The following is an 18,862-nucleotide window of genomic DNA, read 5'->3' on the forward strand; positions in this document are numbered from 1 at the left end:
TGACGGGCCAGGCCAGATGTGCCGAGAGTCCGCTGCAGCAAAAGTCAATAACCCACTGAAGAAACAGGCCGTCGTGAGTACGGTAGCGCTCGCCCTCCCTCGCCTTTTTACTTCGCGCGGTAGGGCCACGCCCCTTGCGCTCTCTCCGCCGTCCTAGGCCTCCGGTCCATCCGCAGTTTGACGGGTCCACATGCGATCCTGGCTGGCTATTGACATTACATTTACAGTACAGAGTACACGCGCGCAACAGGGACCCTTTGCATCAGCCATGGCTGCCGCAAGTGAGGGTGGTGATGGAGGTGATGGAGGTGCCCTGGACCATTTGCCTCTGCCGCCAACACGATGGGGGCTTCCTTGTCGAGAGACTCATGGTCACAAAGGCCGAGACGACCCTCTTTGCCCGCTCGGTGAAACTCTCGACGCCTGCTTGACTTGAGTGCACCGTGATTGCGACCAGAGTCAAAAACACCCGGAAAGGTCTCTCCCCAACAGACAGCTTAGCTTGACTTTGGAGGCAGGGCCAGTTGGGCTTCTTCTCCACGGAGCTGGGCTGGGGAACCATCCTCGGTGAACTCTCTCTCCTTGTGCCTGGCTGCGAGGTGACTCTGTGTACCGGGCACTTGGATGCCCCGCGCGCCGCGGCCTGCCGAGCCTGTACTCAATACAGTTCCTGGGCATCTCCGGGCCTGTTCTCGCGCACGCCCTGCCCCTTTAGTTGCATGAAACCCGATGCCCAACTCAAATCCCACTCCTGCGACGCCTGGACAAGGTTCCAGGCAGATGCATACAGCGTGCTACGGCACTGCGGCACAGAGACGGGCGTCCCGCTACATACATACACACATACATGCTATCATCGTCGATCAAGCCGCCCACCCCCTACGCGTGGATCCCACGCTCGCCGCTGCCACACCCCCCCCCGACCATGCCTGCCAATGCCCAGCAGCCCAGGCAGCCTAGACTTGGCCAATCTAGCAGTGCGCAACGGCTCAAGCCCAAGCGTTCCCTCCCTTCCGCCTCTTCGCTTCAACCTCTTTGTTGAACAGGCCCAATCCCTTCCGCACATACAGGCATACATACAGGCACACGCCCCCTCCTTGCGCCCCGCCGACTCTCCCCCTCTCTCTCTCTTTCTCTCTTGTTGCTCTTCCCACGATATATATCAACCCGGACGCCGCGCGACACTCTCCCCCGCAGATCCTTGACAAGACCGACCCGGCAATATCCACCACTACCACGGATACGCATATCCACCCTCAGTCACAGCCGAACAGCTCCCAGTTCCAGGCCGTTTACGAGTCATAAATCTGTCGGCCCCTTCCCCATCCATCAGCTGGCCAACGTCCCCTCTTCGAAACGACCACCCGACTCGAGCCATACTATATCCCGTCGCCCTGCCGCCTCCGCGTCTTCCTCGATCCCGTCCTCCAGCTCTCTCATCTACCACACACAACAAACAGAACCCAGACACATCTTCACCATGCCCAGCAAACTCTTTGGGTCTCCCTCCTCCTCATCCACCTCGTCCTCTTCTTCGGCCTCTTCTTCCGACTCGGACCTCACCACCGACGCTTCCTCCGCCTCCTTCCGTCACAGCATGGAGACGGCCACGAGACGGCCTCGTGCCATTGCCTCGGTCGAGGTGCTGCGCTGCATGCGCTGTGCCCGAGCTGTCGAGACGACTTCGACCGACGACATCAGCACCATGGGCATGGTCCGCATCGCCCACAACCTCTACTACTGCCAACGTTGCGCCAAGATGGTGGGCTACAAATAAGGGGACGCGCCTGCCACCATCCACGGACAGCAACATCTGATGACGATGACGACTTCTTCCTCCTCCTCCTCCTCCTATCTCACACCACGGCATGCACGACAACTTGTTGCGTGTTGCTGGTGCATTGATGAAACGCGCGCACGAGAATGCTCTTTCCAGCGAATCAAAACTTGTGATACCCCCCTTTTGGAGCAGCCACGGACTTCTCCAGTCACGCCGCTGCGTGAACGCCCCGAGCAACTGCAGGTTACTTCTTCACGACAATCAGGCGTCGGGCCTAGAGGCCTTTGTCGCAGCCGGCAGCCGGGAATGTCTTGTACCCAAGACATGCGCACGCGATTCGCAACCTCACCTTTCGCCGTCTACGGACCTCTCGCCTTGTTTCCTCCCAGGTGCACAGTTGCGAGAGGAATTGTTTGCTGTCGGGACGAACTGATGCCGTCACTTTCTGAACGCCGAGACATATCGAGGGACCATTGACAGCGCCCGCTCGTCCGCCCTGTCGAACTTCGCCCGACCTCCCACCCTTGGGGACCATGGGAGTCGAGAGGGAAACGGTCAATGTGCCGCCGGACGCGCAAGCACACGGCTTCTCATCTACGCCCCGAGTGTACCCCGCAACCAATGCATTGTGGGAACCTTCAGTTGTGCCAGAGCTGCGACGACATCGGCTGCCGCGGTCCCGGCCAACCTTTCATTTCTTGTTTCATTTTTTATTATATCTGGTTCTTCTTCCACACTTTTCCATTATTCCACTGGCTGGGGCTTGCATGACCACGGCACGGAAAGGCCGTGTGTATAAGAGATTTTACACAACCAGGGGTAGATGCCTCTGCTCCTGGTGCCACAGGCGATTGGCATATCGGAGCTCAACACACTGCTGGCAACGAGCCGTCTCGAGAACGCAACGTTGCGCCGGTCACGATCATGTCCCTGTCGATCGATCACAAAAGGCAACTGCATATTGCCAGTGTCTTTGGTAGGATGTACCGACGAACCGGCAGCCACACATGGCGGTGCTGGGCATGACGGCAGGGTGCGACAGGCAGGACGCGCCGAGCCGGAGACGGTACGCTTTCCGGCGGTACGAGATGTAGCGGGCTACCATTTGCTGGGGCCAAGTCACTGCATGTCAGGGGTTCCCGGAGATGTTGCAGCGCAAGCCACGCGAGGCCGAGCCAATGGCGATCAAGGGCCACGGCACTCCGTGGGCTGTTCGTATTATGGCCTTGGTTGAGAACGGGGTAACTTTGCATGTAGCAGAAATAGAAGACCATTTTCCCATCTACCGTTTACACTGCCTCAGTGCATCTCCGCAGCTCGCAAAACTGTCAAGGCACTCTACTGCACAGCCCAATGCCCCGTAGGGCGCCGTGGCTTAGGCATGACTCTTGTTGGCTTGACTTGGCCAATTTCTCCAGAAGCTTGTGGGCCTCGAATGGACTACGCTTAAAGGGCTCCAACCGGGGCGGGTGACTGTTGTCATGATCGGTCAAACTTTGCTTTGCTTTGTTGTTTATATCTCCTCCGTCTTGGCGCTTCTGGCCACCTCGAGTCCCTGCTGCGCCCCAACGAGAAAGATGCGCGACGAAAATACGGAGCATGCACAGTCGGCGCAATGGGCATGAAGCAGCGTCGGGAATGCAGCGATTGCGATTGGCCTGAGGTTTTTTTTTTTCATTCACCTCGTGCCTTGGCACAGGGATGGAGGGTCCTCCGGTCCGGCATGGCCCTGAAGAAAGTCGTGAAACAGCGCGTGACTCGGTGGGCCGCGACAATACGGTAGAGTAGTCAGAAGGGGGGGAGGCCTGCGATAGAAAGAGTTGTTTCATGCACGTTCACATGGGCGCGATTCAACACCGGGGTTCTGTTTGTTGTTTTGGGATGCCCGCTATTCTTCCTTCTTCTTCTTTTTGTTCCCTGGGAGTTTCTATGGTGTTGTGGAGGGTGCGAATTGTGTTTTTTTTTTTTGCATGATGATGGCTGGACCTGGCCCCTGTGCCGGGAGGAAGAGACCATTGCTACGTAGAATCCATGTGAATATAATGCACGAGATGGATCACATGGCTAGTGATCCTGTTCCCGGTTCCGTGCCAGCCTAGAAACGAGGTGGAAGACTGACTTGTCCGGCCCACTGCCGGGCGCTGCCATGGCCAGGATACCTGGGCTGGCTTTGGGCAGGGAAGAGGGGCCATTGACCACTATGCGAGAGGGCAAGATATCGTCGTTTTTTTTTCTTTTCTTCTTGTTTGTTGTCGCCCACGTCGCGAGTTATCCTCAGTAGGGAGACGGCCGGTGGACTGAGCGGGCATCATGGCTCCCCCTCGGCTCTTGGCAATGGCTTCCCGTGCCGCCGCAGAGACCACGACAGTATGTATGCATGCATCTGCGTGGTGATGGCACCCCCACGTCACTCGCGGTATCGTCGGATGCCGTGACGGGTCTAAACCTCATTCTGCCTCCGTGGGGGCTGCTGTCTCCACGGCTTGCCTTGGACCCTGAGGAATGGCACCATAGTAGGCCGGTGTAAGAATCACATACAAGCATGTGCACGTCCCTGTTCGGGGCCGGCGGGCTTTGCGCGGGAAAAGAGGGCGGGAGAGAGGATGAGGGTGGAAAATGACCAAGGCTGGACATGAAAGGGGGCACGAGGTGGGGGGTGCTCGAGTCAACAACCGCCAAGCTTCCAAGCTCACCATTGCAAAATGTGAGTTTCGTCTCAGCCCGTTTTCCCTTTTTTGGTGGTCAAGGACCATGACAAGCCCGGCCGTGGGTGGCCGGCCGTGGGCCGACCGGTCCGGCCGGAGAAAGGCGGTGCGGGGGACCGGAGCCGTAGATCCGCGCGGGTGCCGATAGCCACGGCACGGCGGCCAGATGCCTGCATGACACCTGCTCCTTGACGCACATGGATGCAGCGTGTCAGGCCTATCTCTCGCGCGAGCGGGCCGAGAGGAGCCAGTGCCCGTCTACCCACCCTTTGACAAGGCCCGAGACGAGGATGCCGCACTACCGCTCGCCGTGTGTGCATTTTGCATGTGCTGTGACAAGTTCTGTATTACTCCGTACATACATGAATCTGTAGGTTGGCGTGGTGGGGGGATTCAACTTTCAGCCGCGGAATGACGGCGGCAGCCCGGAGCTTGGCTTGTCCTGTATGTACGTGCGCAAACAAGTTTCTGGCCTCGTATGCATGCACGCCTGCCGGACCTGAATATGTATGTTCGATGCGTGCATCTGCTTCTACGTATGTATGTATGTATCTATGGCTGCCCGTCAGCCATAGACATCTCGTCTCCTGCCCCACCGGCCCGATCTAGCCAGTTCCATACATGTACGCGTCCTGACCGACCCCCCCAACATGAAGCCATCGCCAAAGTTCTTCAAAGCTGTGTCTCACCCACTTGCAGCCCTCCCCCACTTGGCTTCCTCCAGACTGCTGGCGCAATGCGGCGGTGAGCCAATGCATGTTCCTTTTTTCCGCAACGTGTCGTACTTTTGGGCGTGCACATGTTCATACATCCATACATACATACGCGAGCGGCAGGGGAGAGAGAGCGCGACTTGGCACGTAGCAGCCATGTCATTGTCCACCTTGCTGCGCTGCACAGGACACGGCGGCATGGCGTCGGTATGGGGCCCGTCGGGCATGGCGCGGGACGGAAATGGAAGCCTGATTGTGTATACTGTATGTACGGATCATGTCGCAGATAGGGAGGGGCTTAGGGACACTGTCTTGGTGCAGAAGAAGCCGTCAACACCAACACCGAGACCACGGCGATATCACAGACACGCGACGCACAGCACGAATGAAGCCCCCCCCCCCAATGCGCGTCGTGCCAGAAGCACGTTGCGCAGGGCCGCATATCCACCTCACCCATCCCCCACGAAAACCCATGAAGGAAAGGAAGAAAGAAGCAAAAACGGGCGCATCTCCACCGGCAGTAAACCGACGCAGAAGACTCTGGAATCGGAAATCTTACGTCGCCATGTCGTCATCCCGTGCCTGCCCCGCCTGACCTCATCGCGCATCCCCCTCGTTCCTCTCCAGCGACACGCGCCCTTTTTTTCCTTGCTTTTTCACTGGCCTGGCCTGTCACCTTGTTTTTTTCCCCCCGAGACGCAGGGTCTCACGCGAAATCCGTCCCGAGAAAGAGGGGGCGTGTGGCTCGGAGATGCAATTACAGAGGCTTCCTTTTGCCTTGGCTTGTCCCCTCACTCCCCTCCCCCGGCCTTTTGGGGGGTGTTAAAGGGAGGGAGGGGGAGGCTGCAGGCTGGGCTGAGGGTCTACTTTGCGAGTGTGCATGTGTGTGTGCTGGCTGCCGTGGAGGAGAGTGTGTCGATGTCGTTATTGGTGATGGTGGGGGGAGTGCTGGCGATGATGGTTCTGGTATGCCTCACCCGATACGAAGTGCTGTTACGCGCAAAAGCCGTGCTCGTGGACTAGACGGCTGTCGATCGATGAGGGATCTCAAGATGTCCACGTCGCATTGAGCAAGATGGCCCAAGCTACTCAAGATCGGAGATCGGACGCCGATCATGGCCTACATCCAAGTTCCCGGTCTGGGAGACGAGCATCAGGCATGTCCATCTACATCAGAGACGGCCAAGCACATCTTGTCGTCAAGAAAGAAGACTGTTTCGGCAGTGTGTCCTGCAGGACCTTCTCCTCTCATCCAGAAGGAAGTCTTTATTCATGCACGTGCTCTGTTCAGAGTATGCGGCATCGATTCAACCAACCCCAAAACGCCATCCGTCGCATGTCATGTACTCCTCGATCCCCAAAGCTCGGTCAAGTATGCATGATCGTCGCCCTTATTGCATGCAGCTTGCAAGTCGTAACCCCCCCCCTTTTGTCCGCCGGCACCATTGATATCCATCCCCTTATCTCTCCCCCCCTCTCTCGTGACGACGTACGGCAGCTCAGCTCTCCTCCATCTTGACGTCGCTGTCCTTGCCCAGGTTCTTGAGCAGATAGCTCCGCTTAAAGTACTCGTTGGGGTGGGCTATCGTCTCGAGCTGGTTCGACGTCATGATGGCTTCGTCCTTGGCCTTCTTGATCTCGGCCTTGTGGAGATGCTCAAACACACTGTCACTCTGTCAGAAAGGACCCTCCAGCATGGGAGAGGAGGGGTAAAGAAGGGGCGACCAACCGATTGCACGCCATGTGGTACTTTGTGCTGTCCTTGTCCTCCTTGACGCCCTGCAGCACCGACCGGTCTGCCACGCCCATCTGCTGCAGCAGGGCCGTCAGGTTCTCCAGGCTAAAGTGCCGGTAGGGGCACCCGTGGGCCTCTCCCGGCCCGGGCGGGTGCTCCGTCAGGATCTTCTGGCAGCTAAAGGGGCTGTAGCCGCCGCCCCTGCGGTTCGCGTCGCCGCCCACGTCGCCGTAGGCGTGCCGCACGTTGTACCGGTACTCCTTGTTGAAGGTGTCATCCGTCACCTTGTGGAACCCGCTGCGCCAGAAGACGAGGCACTCCTCCAGGTTGAGCCCCATGCCCTTGAGGAAGAGCGTGTACTGCAGCCGGCCGTAGTGCTTGAGGTGCGCGTCGCGCCGCAGCGTCCGGTGCAGGTGTGACATGCACGCCGGGAAGTGCTGCGACAGCTTGTCCACGTTGGCCGCCGTCATCTGGGCCCCCGCCGGCGCCGACGAGTCCGACGCGTAGGCCGAGTCCGGCGTGACGAAGTTCTTGGAGAGGTGGTTGAGGATTGGCGTGAGTCGGTCGTCCTCGTCCAGCCGTGGCAGCGCACGCGCCGTCAGCTGTGCGCCGCGTTAGCCCGCTGCTCTTGCTCCCAACACTCCGGCGTCCCTGCTTACCTCGAGTTGTCGCTCGAGTCGCGAGGAAAACTCGGCGACAACCATGCTCGACTGCTCCCGGCCCGGGACAAAGGCCTTTCCGGCCTTGAGAAAGACGCGGCGCTGCTCCACCAGGTCCGGCACCCGGCCCCAGTCGACCTTGAACCAGGTCTCGTCCACGTCGGCGTTGTTGTTGCTCTTCTTGGGACCCGCCACGGCCGCCAGCTCGGCCGCGTGCTCGCGCCGCTCGTCGTCGGTCACGGGCTCCCACCAGTCTAGGTCGAGGCTTGACACAAAGGCGGACCGCTCGTTGAGGTCGTCGTTGTTGAAGCGCAGCCGGAACAGCATCGTCTCAAGGCGGTTGAAGCGGCGGCGCAGGTCTTCGGTCGAGGCAAACGCCAGCCGCAGGATAAAGTGGCTGTAGTGGTCCTTTTGCCGCTGCGCAAACAGCTTTGTCGAGGCCGAGCTGTTGGTCTCGAGGGGCAGGAACTTGTCGAGGGCCGGCTTGATGTGGACGGCCGTCTCGGCGGGCGACTTGTTGCGATACGAGCACGCCTCGAGCTCGGCCAAGACTGGAGATGGTGGGCAAGGGTCAGCTCTCCCGCGGCCGCCTTTTTCTTTGCTCGTCAAACGGACCTCTCAGCCTGTCAATGGCCCATTGCTCAAACTGCTCGAGCGTAATGTCGGCCGTGGGCGCGTCCGTGTAGAAGTTGAGGCGGTGCGGATACTCGGCGTCCTTGTACAGGGGCGTCGCAAACTGCTTCTTGCGGTGGTCAATGACATTGCGCCTTTTGGGGTCGATGCGGTTGTGGTCGTGTCGCAGCATCCTGTCTGATCCTCTTCGGTTCCGTGGCCGCGAGGCTGTCGATTTCGAGAGGGGGTTCGTGGAGATTGGATGCTGGGGTGAGCGTCGAGAAGACGCGACGGGTCAAACGCGTCGGGCGAGAGTGGGTTTTTTCAATTAAGCGGTCAGCCAATCATATGCGATGCAATTTCCCCCCCGACACGGCTTACCTACCCTATACTGTTGCCCTGTTCCCTGGGGGAAAGGAGGTCATTCTTGGAGTCATTCTTGCAGTCATTCGTCATGTCTCGTCATGGCCGTCAACATGCCGCCTCGTCTTCGCCGAAGAACAAAGTCGGGGCCTGGGGGTGATTGTCGCAGTGCAGTACTTTTCCTCATCCCGCCTGAAATGGTAAGAGCTCCGTGTCCATCTTGTAGCTCAGACTGACAAAGAATACAGTTGACTGCAAACCCCGGCAACACACATTCGCCGCTTCTCCAGCTTCCACCAGAAATACTAATGCAATGTCTCGGTCAAGCAAATCCTGTCGACGGCGTGCTGCTATCCGTCTCATGCAAGGCACCGCTGCGCACCGCTGCCCTGTGCCACCTGGAGGTACCGGACCCCCGGACACACCGGGCTGAGTGGGCCGCCTCCTCACCCGGCCCCCGGTGCGACTGCGGCGGACTGGAGGACCTGCTCAAGCGTTTCCGCCCGAGAGATGCTCACGGGTACTCTGTACAGGGCATCTTGTCGGGACCGTCGACGACTGACGACAGGCCATGATGCAGGGATAGAGGGATTTCGAAGCACGGCAGACGAAGACAGGGTTCAGAAAGTTCCGAGCTCATCGACCACGGGCCAGGAACATGTAGGGGCCAAAGTCTTGCTTCTTGCTTCTTGCGCGATGCCTGTGCCGCAGCAGGCTTGTTGATATTTCGTATGAGGCACCAATTACGGTCTGCATCCCCGGTCAAAGGCACAGAAGGTCGGTGACGGACCGGGATGACGGACCGGGATGACGGGCCCCGCCGAACAACTGTGGGGCGAGGGCCGGGGAAGAGACGCGTACCTGCAGCTGTCCGTGTCTGCTCGGCCACCCGCTCCGCATGCGTAGTAGGCAGCTGCAGCTGGGCCTCGACGGGGCAAAGGGACTTGCTCCATGAGCGGGATGTGTTGGAGACTGAATTCGTCGTACTCTGTACCGGAGTGATGGCTGCCGCTGTCTCATTTCCGGGGCTCCACAGCGTTGTTATCACGATCTTCAGTTTCCGAATCAATTTGCTTGTTATGAGCTTGTGTATCATCATCAACCGGGGCTTGTCATGCGTTTGTCCAGGCCCACGTGGTCTCTATGGCAGATGCCCTTTGTCGAAATGAGGACGGCCCAACGCCGCCTCCACGCATTGCCCTCGGCCCCCAAGAGACGGGTCATCCTGCCTGGTCCGACCCGCCTCTCCAGCGGCCTGGGATACTGGATAGAGCCCCTGGCGCTGGCGCCTGTAGAGTAGAGTGACAAGGCAGACCGATCTGACGAGCCCCTATTATTAATATTGACGCCGCAAAGCTACTCTCGTGTATTGATTTACAACTGCCCTAGGTATTAGACACACAGTACAGCGGGCATGGGACTCGACTGCCGTGATTTGCATTCCTGTTGGTGGCCACGTCAATTAAACTCCTGGCCCCTGTTAGCTCCGCAGGCCCCCGCCTCCACCCCGGGCCCAAGCACCACTGCCATTGGCCCGCCAGTGCAGCGCAGAGCAGACAAGAGGTCCATGCCCGTAGGCCTTGCATTCCGCAGGCCAAGATGCCGGGGTAAATATTCAACGGCTGGCAGACGGCTGCAGAGGGACACAGAGCCAGCTGCGCAGGAGCAAAGTGGCCAGCCGGGCGACGTAATGGCCGAACCTTGACAACCGACGGACAGCGACGGCGCTGAGCTAGCGCTGTAGGTCACAGATGGCGCCCTCCAGACTCCCACGTTGGCGCACCCAGGTACCGCAGAACTACCCGCTGGACGCTGGACACGGCCGCCGGGGAGCTTGTCGATGCGAGTACCTCTTACCTCTGGTACAGGTACGGGCACTACGGGCCACTCCCGACAGCCAATGGCGGCTGACTACTCCCGCTCCTCGTCGTCGACTTCAAACTCATTTCGCCCTCCCTTCTTTTCTTCACCTTGACCTCATCGACAGACGACAGCAGCGACGACGTCGCATCGCATCGCCTCGCACCGCATCGCGACACCATACCACGCGCCACCAAATCCCCTCGACTCCCTTCCCCATCGCCTCGTGCCCCCTTTCGCTGCCCTGCATCGCGCCATCGCCCATCGCCGTCGCCCACCGCCGCCGCCCACCGCCGCCGCCATCGCCACGGCACACAACACCGCCCCCATGTCCTCGTTATAGAGGAGCCTCTCCTCCCCCGTCTCGTCCACCTGTACGCTCTGCCCAGGTCCCGGTCCAAGAAACCTACGGCCTCGAGCCCCTTGTTTTCCTCGGCGCCTGGGCACGCGCACGCTGGGCACACGCACTCTGGGCACACGCACCGCATCCTCCACAGCCTGCCTGCCACCAACCATGGACGACGACCCGTCCCCGCCGACGACTTCCCACGAGCCCTTCGTCACCATTACCCATGACTCCGACGCCGCCGTCCAGAACACGGCTCCCCTGGTCCGCTCCGATACCGACACCCCAGTCCAAGCACCCCCTCTGGCCCGGACATGTTCTGAAGATGACGCCGCCTCCTCGGCCTCGCTGCCGGCCGCAGACGACAAGACTCTACAAAGCCCTTCAACACCGCTGCGTATTTCCACCGAGATCTCGGTTCCCGCGCTCGCCACCGCCGGCCTTGCCCGCCGCGGCTCGCTGAGCGCCAACGCCAACCTCTCCACGCCTCGAGCCGTGACTCACAAGGCCTCCCATAACAGCCTGCAGCCCCTGTCCAGGACCCCGAGCCTTAGGTCTTCCGTCGCACACGGCTTTGGATCCGCGGGCGGAAGTAGTAGCGCCATCCCGAGCCCCGTCATCGCCGCCATGGGCGATATGACGCCTCTTCCGAGCCCCCTCCTCTCCAGCGATTCCCCCGGCCCGTGGAGGAGACTAAGCATCGGCTCCGGGTCGCCACCTCTGGTTCGTGCTCGGTTGGCCTGCATGGGCCAGGTCTCGGTCCTCGTCACGAACAATGGCGAGTCGGTCGAGTCGGCTGCCGCAAACGCGCCCAAGCGCAAGATGTACGCGGCAATGGACGCGGCCAACACGGCCCCGCATCCCGAACAGCCGCAGCCGCAGCATGCACACCAGCCCAAGAACCGCAGCATCAGCGAATACATTCCGAATCCCGTAAGTGGGCCCAAGAGGCCGGTGATCGTCTCTGGCTCCCACGCCGAGATTGGCGCCAGAGACCAAGAGTCGCAAATGCGAAGGGAGCTCAACTATGCCGAGTCTCGAGGCTTGACCCCGACCGTCACACAGCCTCCCACTCCTCCCCCGAGCGAGTCGTCGAGAGACTCGAGCGACGGCAGCAAGCTCAAGGATCAAGGCTATGAATACTTTGAGGCCCGCGCCCGCAGCGACCGTAAGATGCGGCGTTGGAGGTCCATTGGCTTTCTCGGCCAGGGCACCTTTAGCCGGGTCATCTTGGCAACTAGCCAGGCGGTTCCCGATGGCGATTCCGGCGAGCCCAGTGCAGCCACACCAACGACGCCCGTAACGGAGTGCAGCGTGGCTCGCAGGAAGCTCGTGGCCGTCAAGGTGTGCGAGCACGGCCCGCGGGGCGGCGCGTCCGAAGAGCGCGTCGAGATGAGCCTGAAGCGCGAGCTCGAGATCTTGCAAAGTATAAACCACCCGTCGCTGGTCAACCTCAAGGCCTGGAGCATAGAGCCCACGAGGGCCATTCTCGTACTCAACTATTCCCCCGGCGGCGATCTCTTCGAGGTGGCGACGGCGCACCGGGCGGTTCTGACTTCGTCGCTGTTGAGGAGGATGTTTGCCGAGCTGGTCGGCGCGGTGCACTATCTGCACGAGAGGAGGATCGTGCATCGAGACATCAAGCTTGAGAGTAAGCGCTCTCTCCCCCTCCCCCGGGCGACTCTGATTGAGCCCCTTGCACCCGGAGAAACTCGAGGCTGACCGGCTTGTTCTTTAGATGTCCTCGTCAACCTGAGCCCGGCCGAGCTGGCAGACCCGACAATGGACTGGGCTACCTTGCCGCAGTCGGTCGTCACCTTGACGGACCTCGGCCTCTCCCGCCGCGTCGCAGACGACGAGAAGCTCGAGACTCGATGTGGGTCGGACGACTACGCAGCCCCCGAAGTCATCATGGGCCAACCGTACGACGGCCGGGCCATTGATGCCTGGTCTCTGGGCGTCCTGCTCTACGCCCTCCTCGAGGCCCGGCTGCCGTTTGACCCCCACCCGGGCATGAGCGACGCCCATCGCATGCGCAGTCGCACGAGCCATCGGATCGCGAGGGTCGAGTGGCGCTGGATCGAATATGCCGGGGAGGATGGCGACCACGAGGGCAATTTGGCCAAGTTTGAGGAGCGGGGCCTCGCCGGCGCCATGGAAATCACCGAGGGGCTCCTCAAGCGGGCGCGGAGCCGCTGGAGCGTTGAAAAGGTGACTGCGCAGCCGTGGGTGCGAGACGCCGTCCAGGTCGACGGCGGACTTCAATTCTGGGAAGAGGACGAGGCCGAGGAAGTGTAGAGGCGGCACATGTGCCTCTCCCTCTGTTCTCTCGGCCCCAACGCACTCGTTCAACAGGCAAGGCCAGGTTTGACATTTGTGCAACGCATGCATTCTCTTTCATGGGACCAGTTCTCTCAAGTATTTTCTCTATTCTCCCCCGCCTAAAGCAGACGGCCATTCTTTCTCCCGCTCGTCTCTTCTGGCATGACGCGACGGCGTTCTCATCTACATATGCTTATACCTTTAACAACCGCTTCATCTCGCGCCCCTGTTCCTCCAAGCACCCCTTTCTTTCGTTTCTTCCCCTTGGGCGCTTGTCGCAAGGAGCTTGACTGGATCACGACGTACTCGGACAGGCGGATGGACGGTCGCGCAGGACAGGACAGGATAGGAAAAGGGAGCTGGGAGCAGTGATGGATAGGAACTCTTGACAGAGGACCTGGTTCGGCCTGATTCGACTCGTTTTACGCAAGAATGATTGAGCCGAGGCTGGCGCAGCGGGAAGCAATACATTGCTAGATTGTGCAGTCTTGTTCCCGGTTAAAGTGTGGAGTTTTGCGGCGTACATGAAACAGCGAAAGCCTTTCTTTCCCCTACCATGCAAGAGATAGACGTGCTCTGGACACTGGCAGGTGACAGCAGTACTCGCAGAGCCAACGCCCTGAGACGACGTCCGGAGTTTTCTGCGCGAGGTGCCTACGAGGCCTGACCGAGGGCTCGGGCGCTTTGGCGGCAGGGAACATGGCCCCCTCCTCCCCTCACTTGGGGTGGCGGGCCGGCGCGAGACACGGACGCGATGCGACTCTCTGTTGGTCCGTCCGCTGGCGTTGGGCCGGCGGAGGGGGCCCAAGCAGCGGAGGGCGAGGAATCTGAGCCGCCTCTTTCGGAGGAGACGAAGAGAGCACGGGTGAGCCGGTCAGCGAAGGAGTTGGATAGGAATCAGCTCCAGGTTTCGTCCCGTCTCGGGGGCGCTGGGATGTAGCAGGACGCTCGGGACGGCCGGTCGGAGTGCTTGCTGGGCGTGGGGACATGTGTATGGGTTATACAGACCAGGGCACGAGGATGAAGAGACATCAGGGGGAGGAGTCTGGAGCATCCCCGTGGGGAGCAGCAGCGTCGAGGGCCCTCATCATGGTGACGCGCGATGCCCGAGTCAACAGGCTGCAGCCCTCTTTGCGATGCAACATCGCTACGCATGTTGTGCATGTGCATGCTTGGGGGGGACCATGACCTGGACGCAGAAGCCTCCAGGACATGGTCCCACTTCCTCCCTTCCTCCCCCGCTCCAGTAGGTAGAGCAAATGCGTCTCTGCTCCGTCATCATGGCCACGACCAACAACCGCCCGCCATCACCCACGACGGCCGGCCCGCCGCAACGAAACCAGAAGCAGCTCGAACAGGCGTCGTCCCGCACGCTAGGCCATGCCTGCTCCCTACAGCACACCCGTCGCGCGGCTATTGTCGGCCCCTGCGGGACGCCGACGACTTGGACGGGGGCGCGGCTGGAGATGAGAGGACTCTTCTCTGTCTGCTCCTTTTTAGCTCGATAACGCAAGATTGCCTGGAGATATCGAGACGAGGCCGGCGGGCCAATCACGTCGCGCCGGGGCCGAGCTCGCGTCTTCTTCAGCAAGGGCGGCCCCGGCCTGGCGTCGATGAAGAGGCCCCCGCTTTCGGCGCTGCTGGAACCCAATCGAGATGTCTATTTCGTTTTCTCCTTTCTTTTCTCGCTTCTTCGATTCTTTGGATGAGGTCCGGGAGGGCCTGGGCCTGGGCGTCGCGGCACTAAAAACCAAGGCCTAGGAAATAACCAGCTGTCCTTGTCGTGGGCTGTGATCCCACCACCCTTCGTCGGCCTCGACTTGAACGAGCACCTTCCCTCCCTCCCCCCTTCTGCCTGGCCACTGGGCCAAGGACGCTGGACGTTACCGTGACGCTGCTGGCTCCCACGCTCTCATCCCTCTCCAAGCGCTGCCCGCGGACCAGCGGAAGCGGAAGCGGAAGCGCGGTCCTGGGATCCATCGAGCCCCATGTTGCTTCCGACCTCTGCGCGACGGTTGCTGCCTCTGCTTGCTTTGAGGGAGAAGACGAGGCAGGGCGATGGATCCGGGTATAGAGATGTCTACGATATACCTGTGCAGTAAACACACGCACGCACATATATATGAATGAATATACCACGTATAGAGACGCTCGATGTTATCGGCATCCCTCCCCCCCCCCTCCGGGGCACCAGGCCAGGCCTGCAAGACACATCGGCGCGGCGCCCAGAGGTTGGATCGATGACACGGCCCCGGTCTGGATCTCGGCCCCCTCCGCGCGCACCACCCACGGCCTGGCATATTTCGTGACGGGTACACGCCCACGCCAGATGGGCCCCAGGCTGGCGCGATATCACGTCCCAGTCCGAATCCGCCTCTTGGCCGCTCTGCCCAGGTTGATGCCTCTCTCTCGTCCTCATGCCCCTCCCCCCACGCCCGAGCTTCCTCGTCCGGACATTTCGTTTTCATCAGTGGGGGAGAGGGGAAGGATGCAAGGACCCCGCGCCGGACGGATCGAATCATCCTCGTCGGCTCTTTTTGGCGGCATACTCTGCGAGGCTGGGTTCCCCACGCGACGAGCCGCGACGAGCCGCCCCGGCGATGATGGCTTCCAGGCGACCATTTCTCTCGTTGCGTCGTCGGCCCCTTGGCCCCCCCCCGCCGGGCGCGGGGGAAACGGCCTATATGTCCGAGGACGAGCACCTCGCAGCGGGCCCAGAGGGAGACAAGAGCCGCTCTCCTGCCCCCGCCCCGCGCGCCTCGGCCTCTCGTCGGGACCGGAGGCCTCGGACAGCGAGGACACGGGGATTAGATTAGCTCATAACGATCCACGTGGGGGGATTCATGTTTTGGTTTGGGTATGGACGGGGGGATGGACGGGGGGATGGACGGGCGGGGGACAAGGGGCGGAACGGTGTTATCGAAGAGGGGGCGCGTAGAGGGAAGAGAGATGGGCGACAAGACTGATGGACAGAAACCGAGGGCAGGAATAGAAAAGGAGAGAAGGAGAAAGAGATGGAAGTATCAGGTCGTGGCTGGTGAGCAACAACGGCCGCCGCCTCGACATCACGTGCCGACGGGCCGCCGTGCCTCGCCTCGCCCGGTGCTCCCGCCACGAGGCATCCATCCGAGGGGAGGACACCTTCCACCACACCCTCCATCACTGCCATGTCCGCAGCCGCGTATAAGGTTTATTACCTACAGCACCGTCCGCTGCTCGCCTTGGCCATGCCATTTGCCGTCAGGCACAACCCAGGGCACAACCCAGGGCACAACCCAGCCAGCTGCCGTCCACGTCTTACATACATATCCGTACATACTGTACACATACACTTACAAATACTCACATAATTACAACACATACATAACACTCACGGCTCAGCCCAGCTCAGTACCGGCATTGCCCCCCCCCCGCCGTGCGCTGCTGCTCCGTCCGCCCATGCGAGCCTTCGGCCAGCCCCGTCTATTTACGTTTCCTTGCCTCCCCCCTGCCCTCCCCTCTCGCCTTTCCGTAGCCCAGCCATACAGCCAGCCCCGCCGAGACGGGGTCTCAAGTCAGCTCTCCGATGCTACACACACTCTCTTCCTCTGCTGTCCCGTACCGTACCGTACAGACATGCCGCTCCCGGACGTATGTACAGTGTACAGTATTGTCTGGGCGTGCCGCCAGGCAGCGGGCGCGATGCCCCAGAGCAGCATCTTCGCCCGCCGTCAACTGTCAACTGTCTTCTCCACACCCAGGACCCCGAATCTATCCCCCTCCATGTCGCACACGCACTTGCTGATGACTGGACGAGCTTGCAAATTACCGTTGCCGTGCCGTGCAAGAGCCACACTAGATGACTTCGCACAGGGCTGTTTTGTGTGTGCCAAATAACGTGCATCGCGGATCCCTACGTACAGCCATGCAGACCCGGCTCCCCTCGTCCCTCCCTGCCTACCTACAGTACCTACTTACATAATACCTATTTATACACACACACATAGACACATAGACACACACACACACAGACACATACACATACACACACATAGTTACACACACATACACACCCACACACCCACACACCCACGCCTGTATCCTTGTCTGTGCAGAAAAACCCCCGACAGCATAGACGAACGCTTCCTCGTCTCCGGAGAAAAAACAGCAACAGCAATCACATCATAAAATGTCGGGATGCCGAGCGTTGCCTCGGAAGACACGTTCCGCTTCCGCCCATGCCAAGCGGAAGGGTCAAGGGGAAAAAAGGCTAAAAAAGATAGAAAGGATGGAAAAGAGGGAGATACCGAGCATGTATACCGGCACATGCAAGACAGCACTGTATCTACCCATGTACAGCGGCGGTGTTAATACCTGCTACCTACGTGCTGGGTCTCCGTCGTCGTCGGTCGGCGCCCATGTCATCAGGCCTTGGCGATTCGCTGATGCCCCCCTCTTCTTTGCCCTCCCCCCTTCCCCTCCCCCTTCGTCTCGCCGTCGTCGTCCTACGGCAGGCTTCAGCTTCAGCCCTCGGCCGTGGCCCCTTCTGGAACACTGGCTGGCCATGTCATGTGCATGTGGGCGAGTGAGAGCTTCGGCACCAGAGGAGGAACGGCCCGAGCGACAGCTCGCCTTGGCAACCTTGACCTCTTGGATCAAAACATGAGATGCTCATCCTACCTTGCCCCAAAGTTAGTATTGACATTACCGCACCGAGTAGCGCGGGCCAAAGGAGTGAGAAAAAGTCGCCTGATGCGGTTTTACCCGAGGCACCAGAGCCAATTGTGGCTCCAGCCAGCGGGCCGTTTTGCCCAATCCAGGCTGCTCTCGGGCTTCGTCTCCGGACGTCATCCACGACAAGACTCACCTCGTCTGGACCCTCGTGCTAGCATCGTCATCAGTGCTCTGTATGGATGCCATCTCCTGTCCGTGCCTCTCATCGGTGCTTGGCAGTGACGCCCCAAAGCCTCCCGGCCACGCCGGCCGCATCTCTCGCTCCGTCGCGCCGGCGAATCATGACGGCAAGAATCCTTCTGGAATCGCTACCGGCGCCCACCAGCGAGCCTCTCAGGACCCTCCGTTGCTGTGTGGAATGCCCGGGGCCTGTCCCCGGCCCCAGGTCCGCCAGGGGGGGCCCGTCATGCCGTCCTGATTGGTCTCTTGGCCTCGCGTGTGGTGCCTCGGGTTCCAAAATATCACCTTCTCTTTCAGGTCCATGGTTGCATTCCCACACATGCCGTCCCCCCCTCCTCTCACTCACACACACACACACACTCTCTCTCTCTCTCTCTCTCTCTCTCTCTCGCTCTTCAGAGCCGGTCCAGCACTCCAGCTCCTCCTCACCATCTTGCTTTGCCAGCATCGGTCGCAATGGCAGCCCAGCCCGCATTAGGTTACATCCCCCCCCCCCAGTCTCCTCCCCTCACAGGCTGGCTCCCCCAATTCTCTCCACTCTGCCGTCCGTGAAAGGTTTTTGTCCCTCGGTGCGCTTGCTGTGCGCTTCTTGCAGGAGCTGTGAACTGCCAGCAGTTGTACTGTCGTAGAGCCGCCCACCGCCCCCCTCCCAGGTTCTCTCCGGCCAGGCTATTGGCTTTCCCTTCCAGGATACTTAGGCGAGGAACTTTTGCTCACCCTCACCCTCTCTCTCTCTCTACCGTCTGTGGCTTTGCTCTCCACAGCCGTTGTGCGCGGGTAGCGAGGAAACAACTCTCTTTGCCTCCCCAGCCCAGCCTGCCTTATCGAGAGAGGCCTTGCACACCTTCGCAGTCCATCCTGGCCGCACCGTTAT

At 60.4% G+C, this 18,862-nt stretch overlaps 3 protein-coding genes across 3 annotated transcripts; 2 read left to right on the forward strand and 1 right to left on the reverse strand.

The window, feature by feature from the left end:
* Positions 1–1,480: 1,480 nt before the first annotated feature.
* Positions 1,481–1,777, forward strand: HRG_07255 (uncharacterized protein; the record flags this gene model as incomplete). Its single annotated transcript, XM_044865726.1, has 1 exon — positions 1,481–1,777. The coding sequence occupies one exon, from the start codon at positions 1,481–1,483 to the stop codon at positions 1,775–1,777; it is 297 nt and encodes a 98-aa protein (XP_044718690.1).
* Positions 1,778–6,697: 4,920 nt separating this feature from the next.
* On the reverse strand, positions 6,698–8,397 carry HRG_07256 (eukaryotic and archaeal DNA primase, large subunit domain-containing protein; the record flags this gene model as incomplete). The annotated part of the gene is made up of 4 exons (XM_044865727.1): positions 6,698–6,871; positions 6,924–7,535; positions 7,593–8,143; positions 8,208–8,397. The coding sequence occupies 4 exons, from the start codon at positions 8,395–8,397 to the stop codon at positions 6,698–6,700; spliced, it is 1,527 nt and encodes a 508-aa protein (XP_044718691.1).
* Positions 8,398–10,941: 2,544 nt separating this feature from the next.
* On the forward strand, positions 10,942–13,071 carry HRG_07257 (kinase; the record flags this gene model as incomplete). The annotated part of the gene is made up of 2 exons (XM_044865728.1): positions 10,942–12,424; positions 12,512–13,071. The coding sequence occupies 2 exons, from the start codon at positions 10,942–10,944 to the stop codon at positions 13,069–13,071; spliced, it is 2,043 nt and encodes a 680-aa protein (XP_044718692.1).
* Between the last annotated feature and the right edge of the window lie 5,791 nt (positions 13,072–18,862).

The sequence above is a fragment of the Hirsutella rhossiliensis genome, assembly GCF_020360975.1.
Source record: "Hirsutella rhossiliensis strain HR02 chromosome Unknown scaffold00008, whole genome shotgun sequence".
Classification (NCBI taxonomy): domain Eukaryota; kingdom Fungi; phylum Ascomycota; class Sordariomycetes; order Hypocreales; family Ophiocordycipitaceae; genus Hirsutella; species Hirsutella rhossiliensis.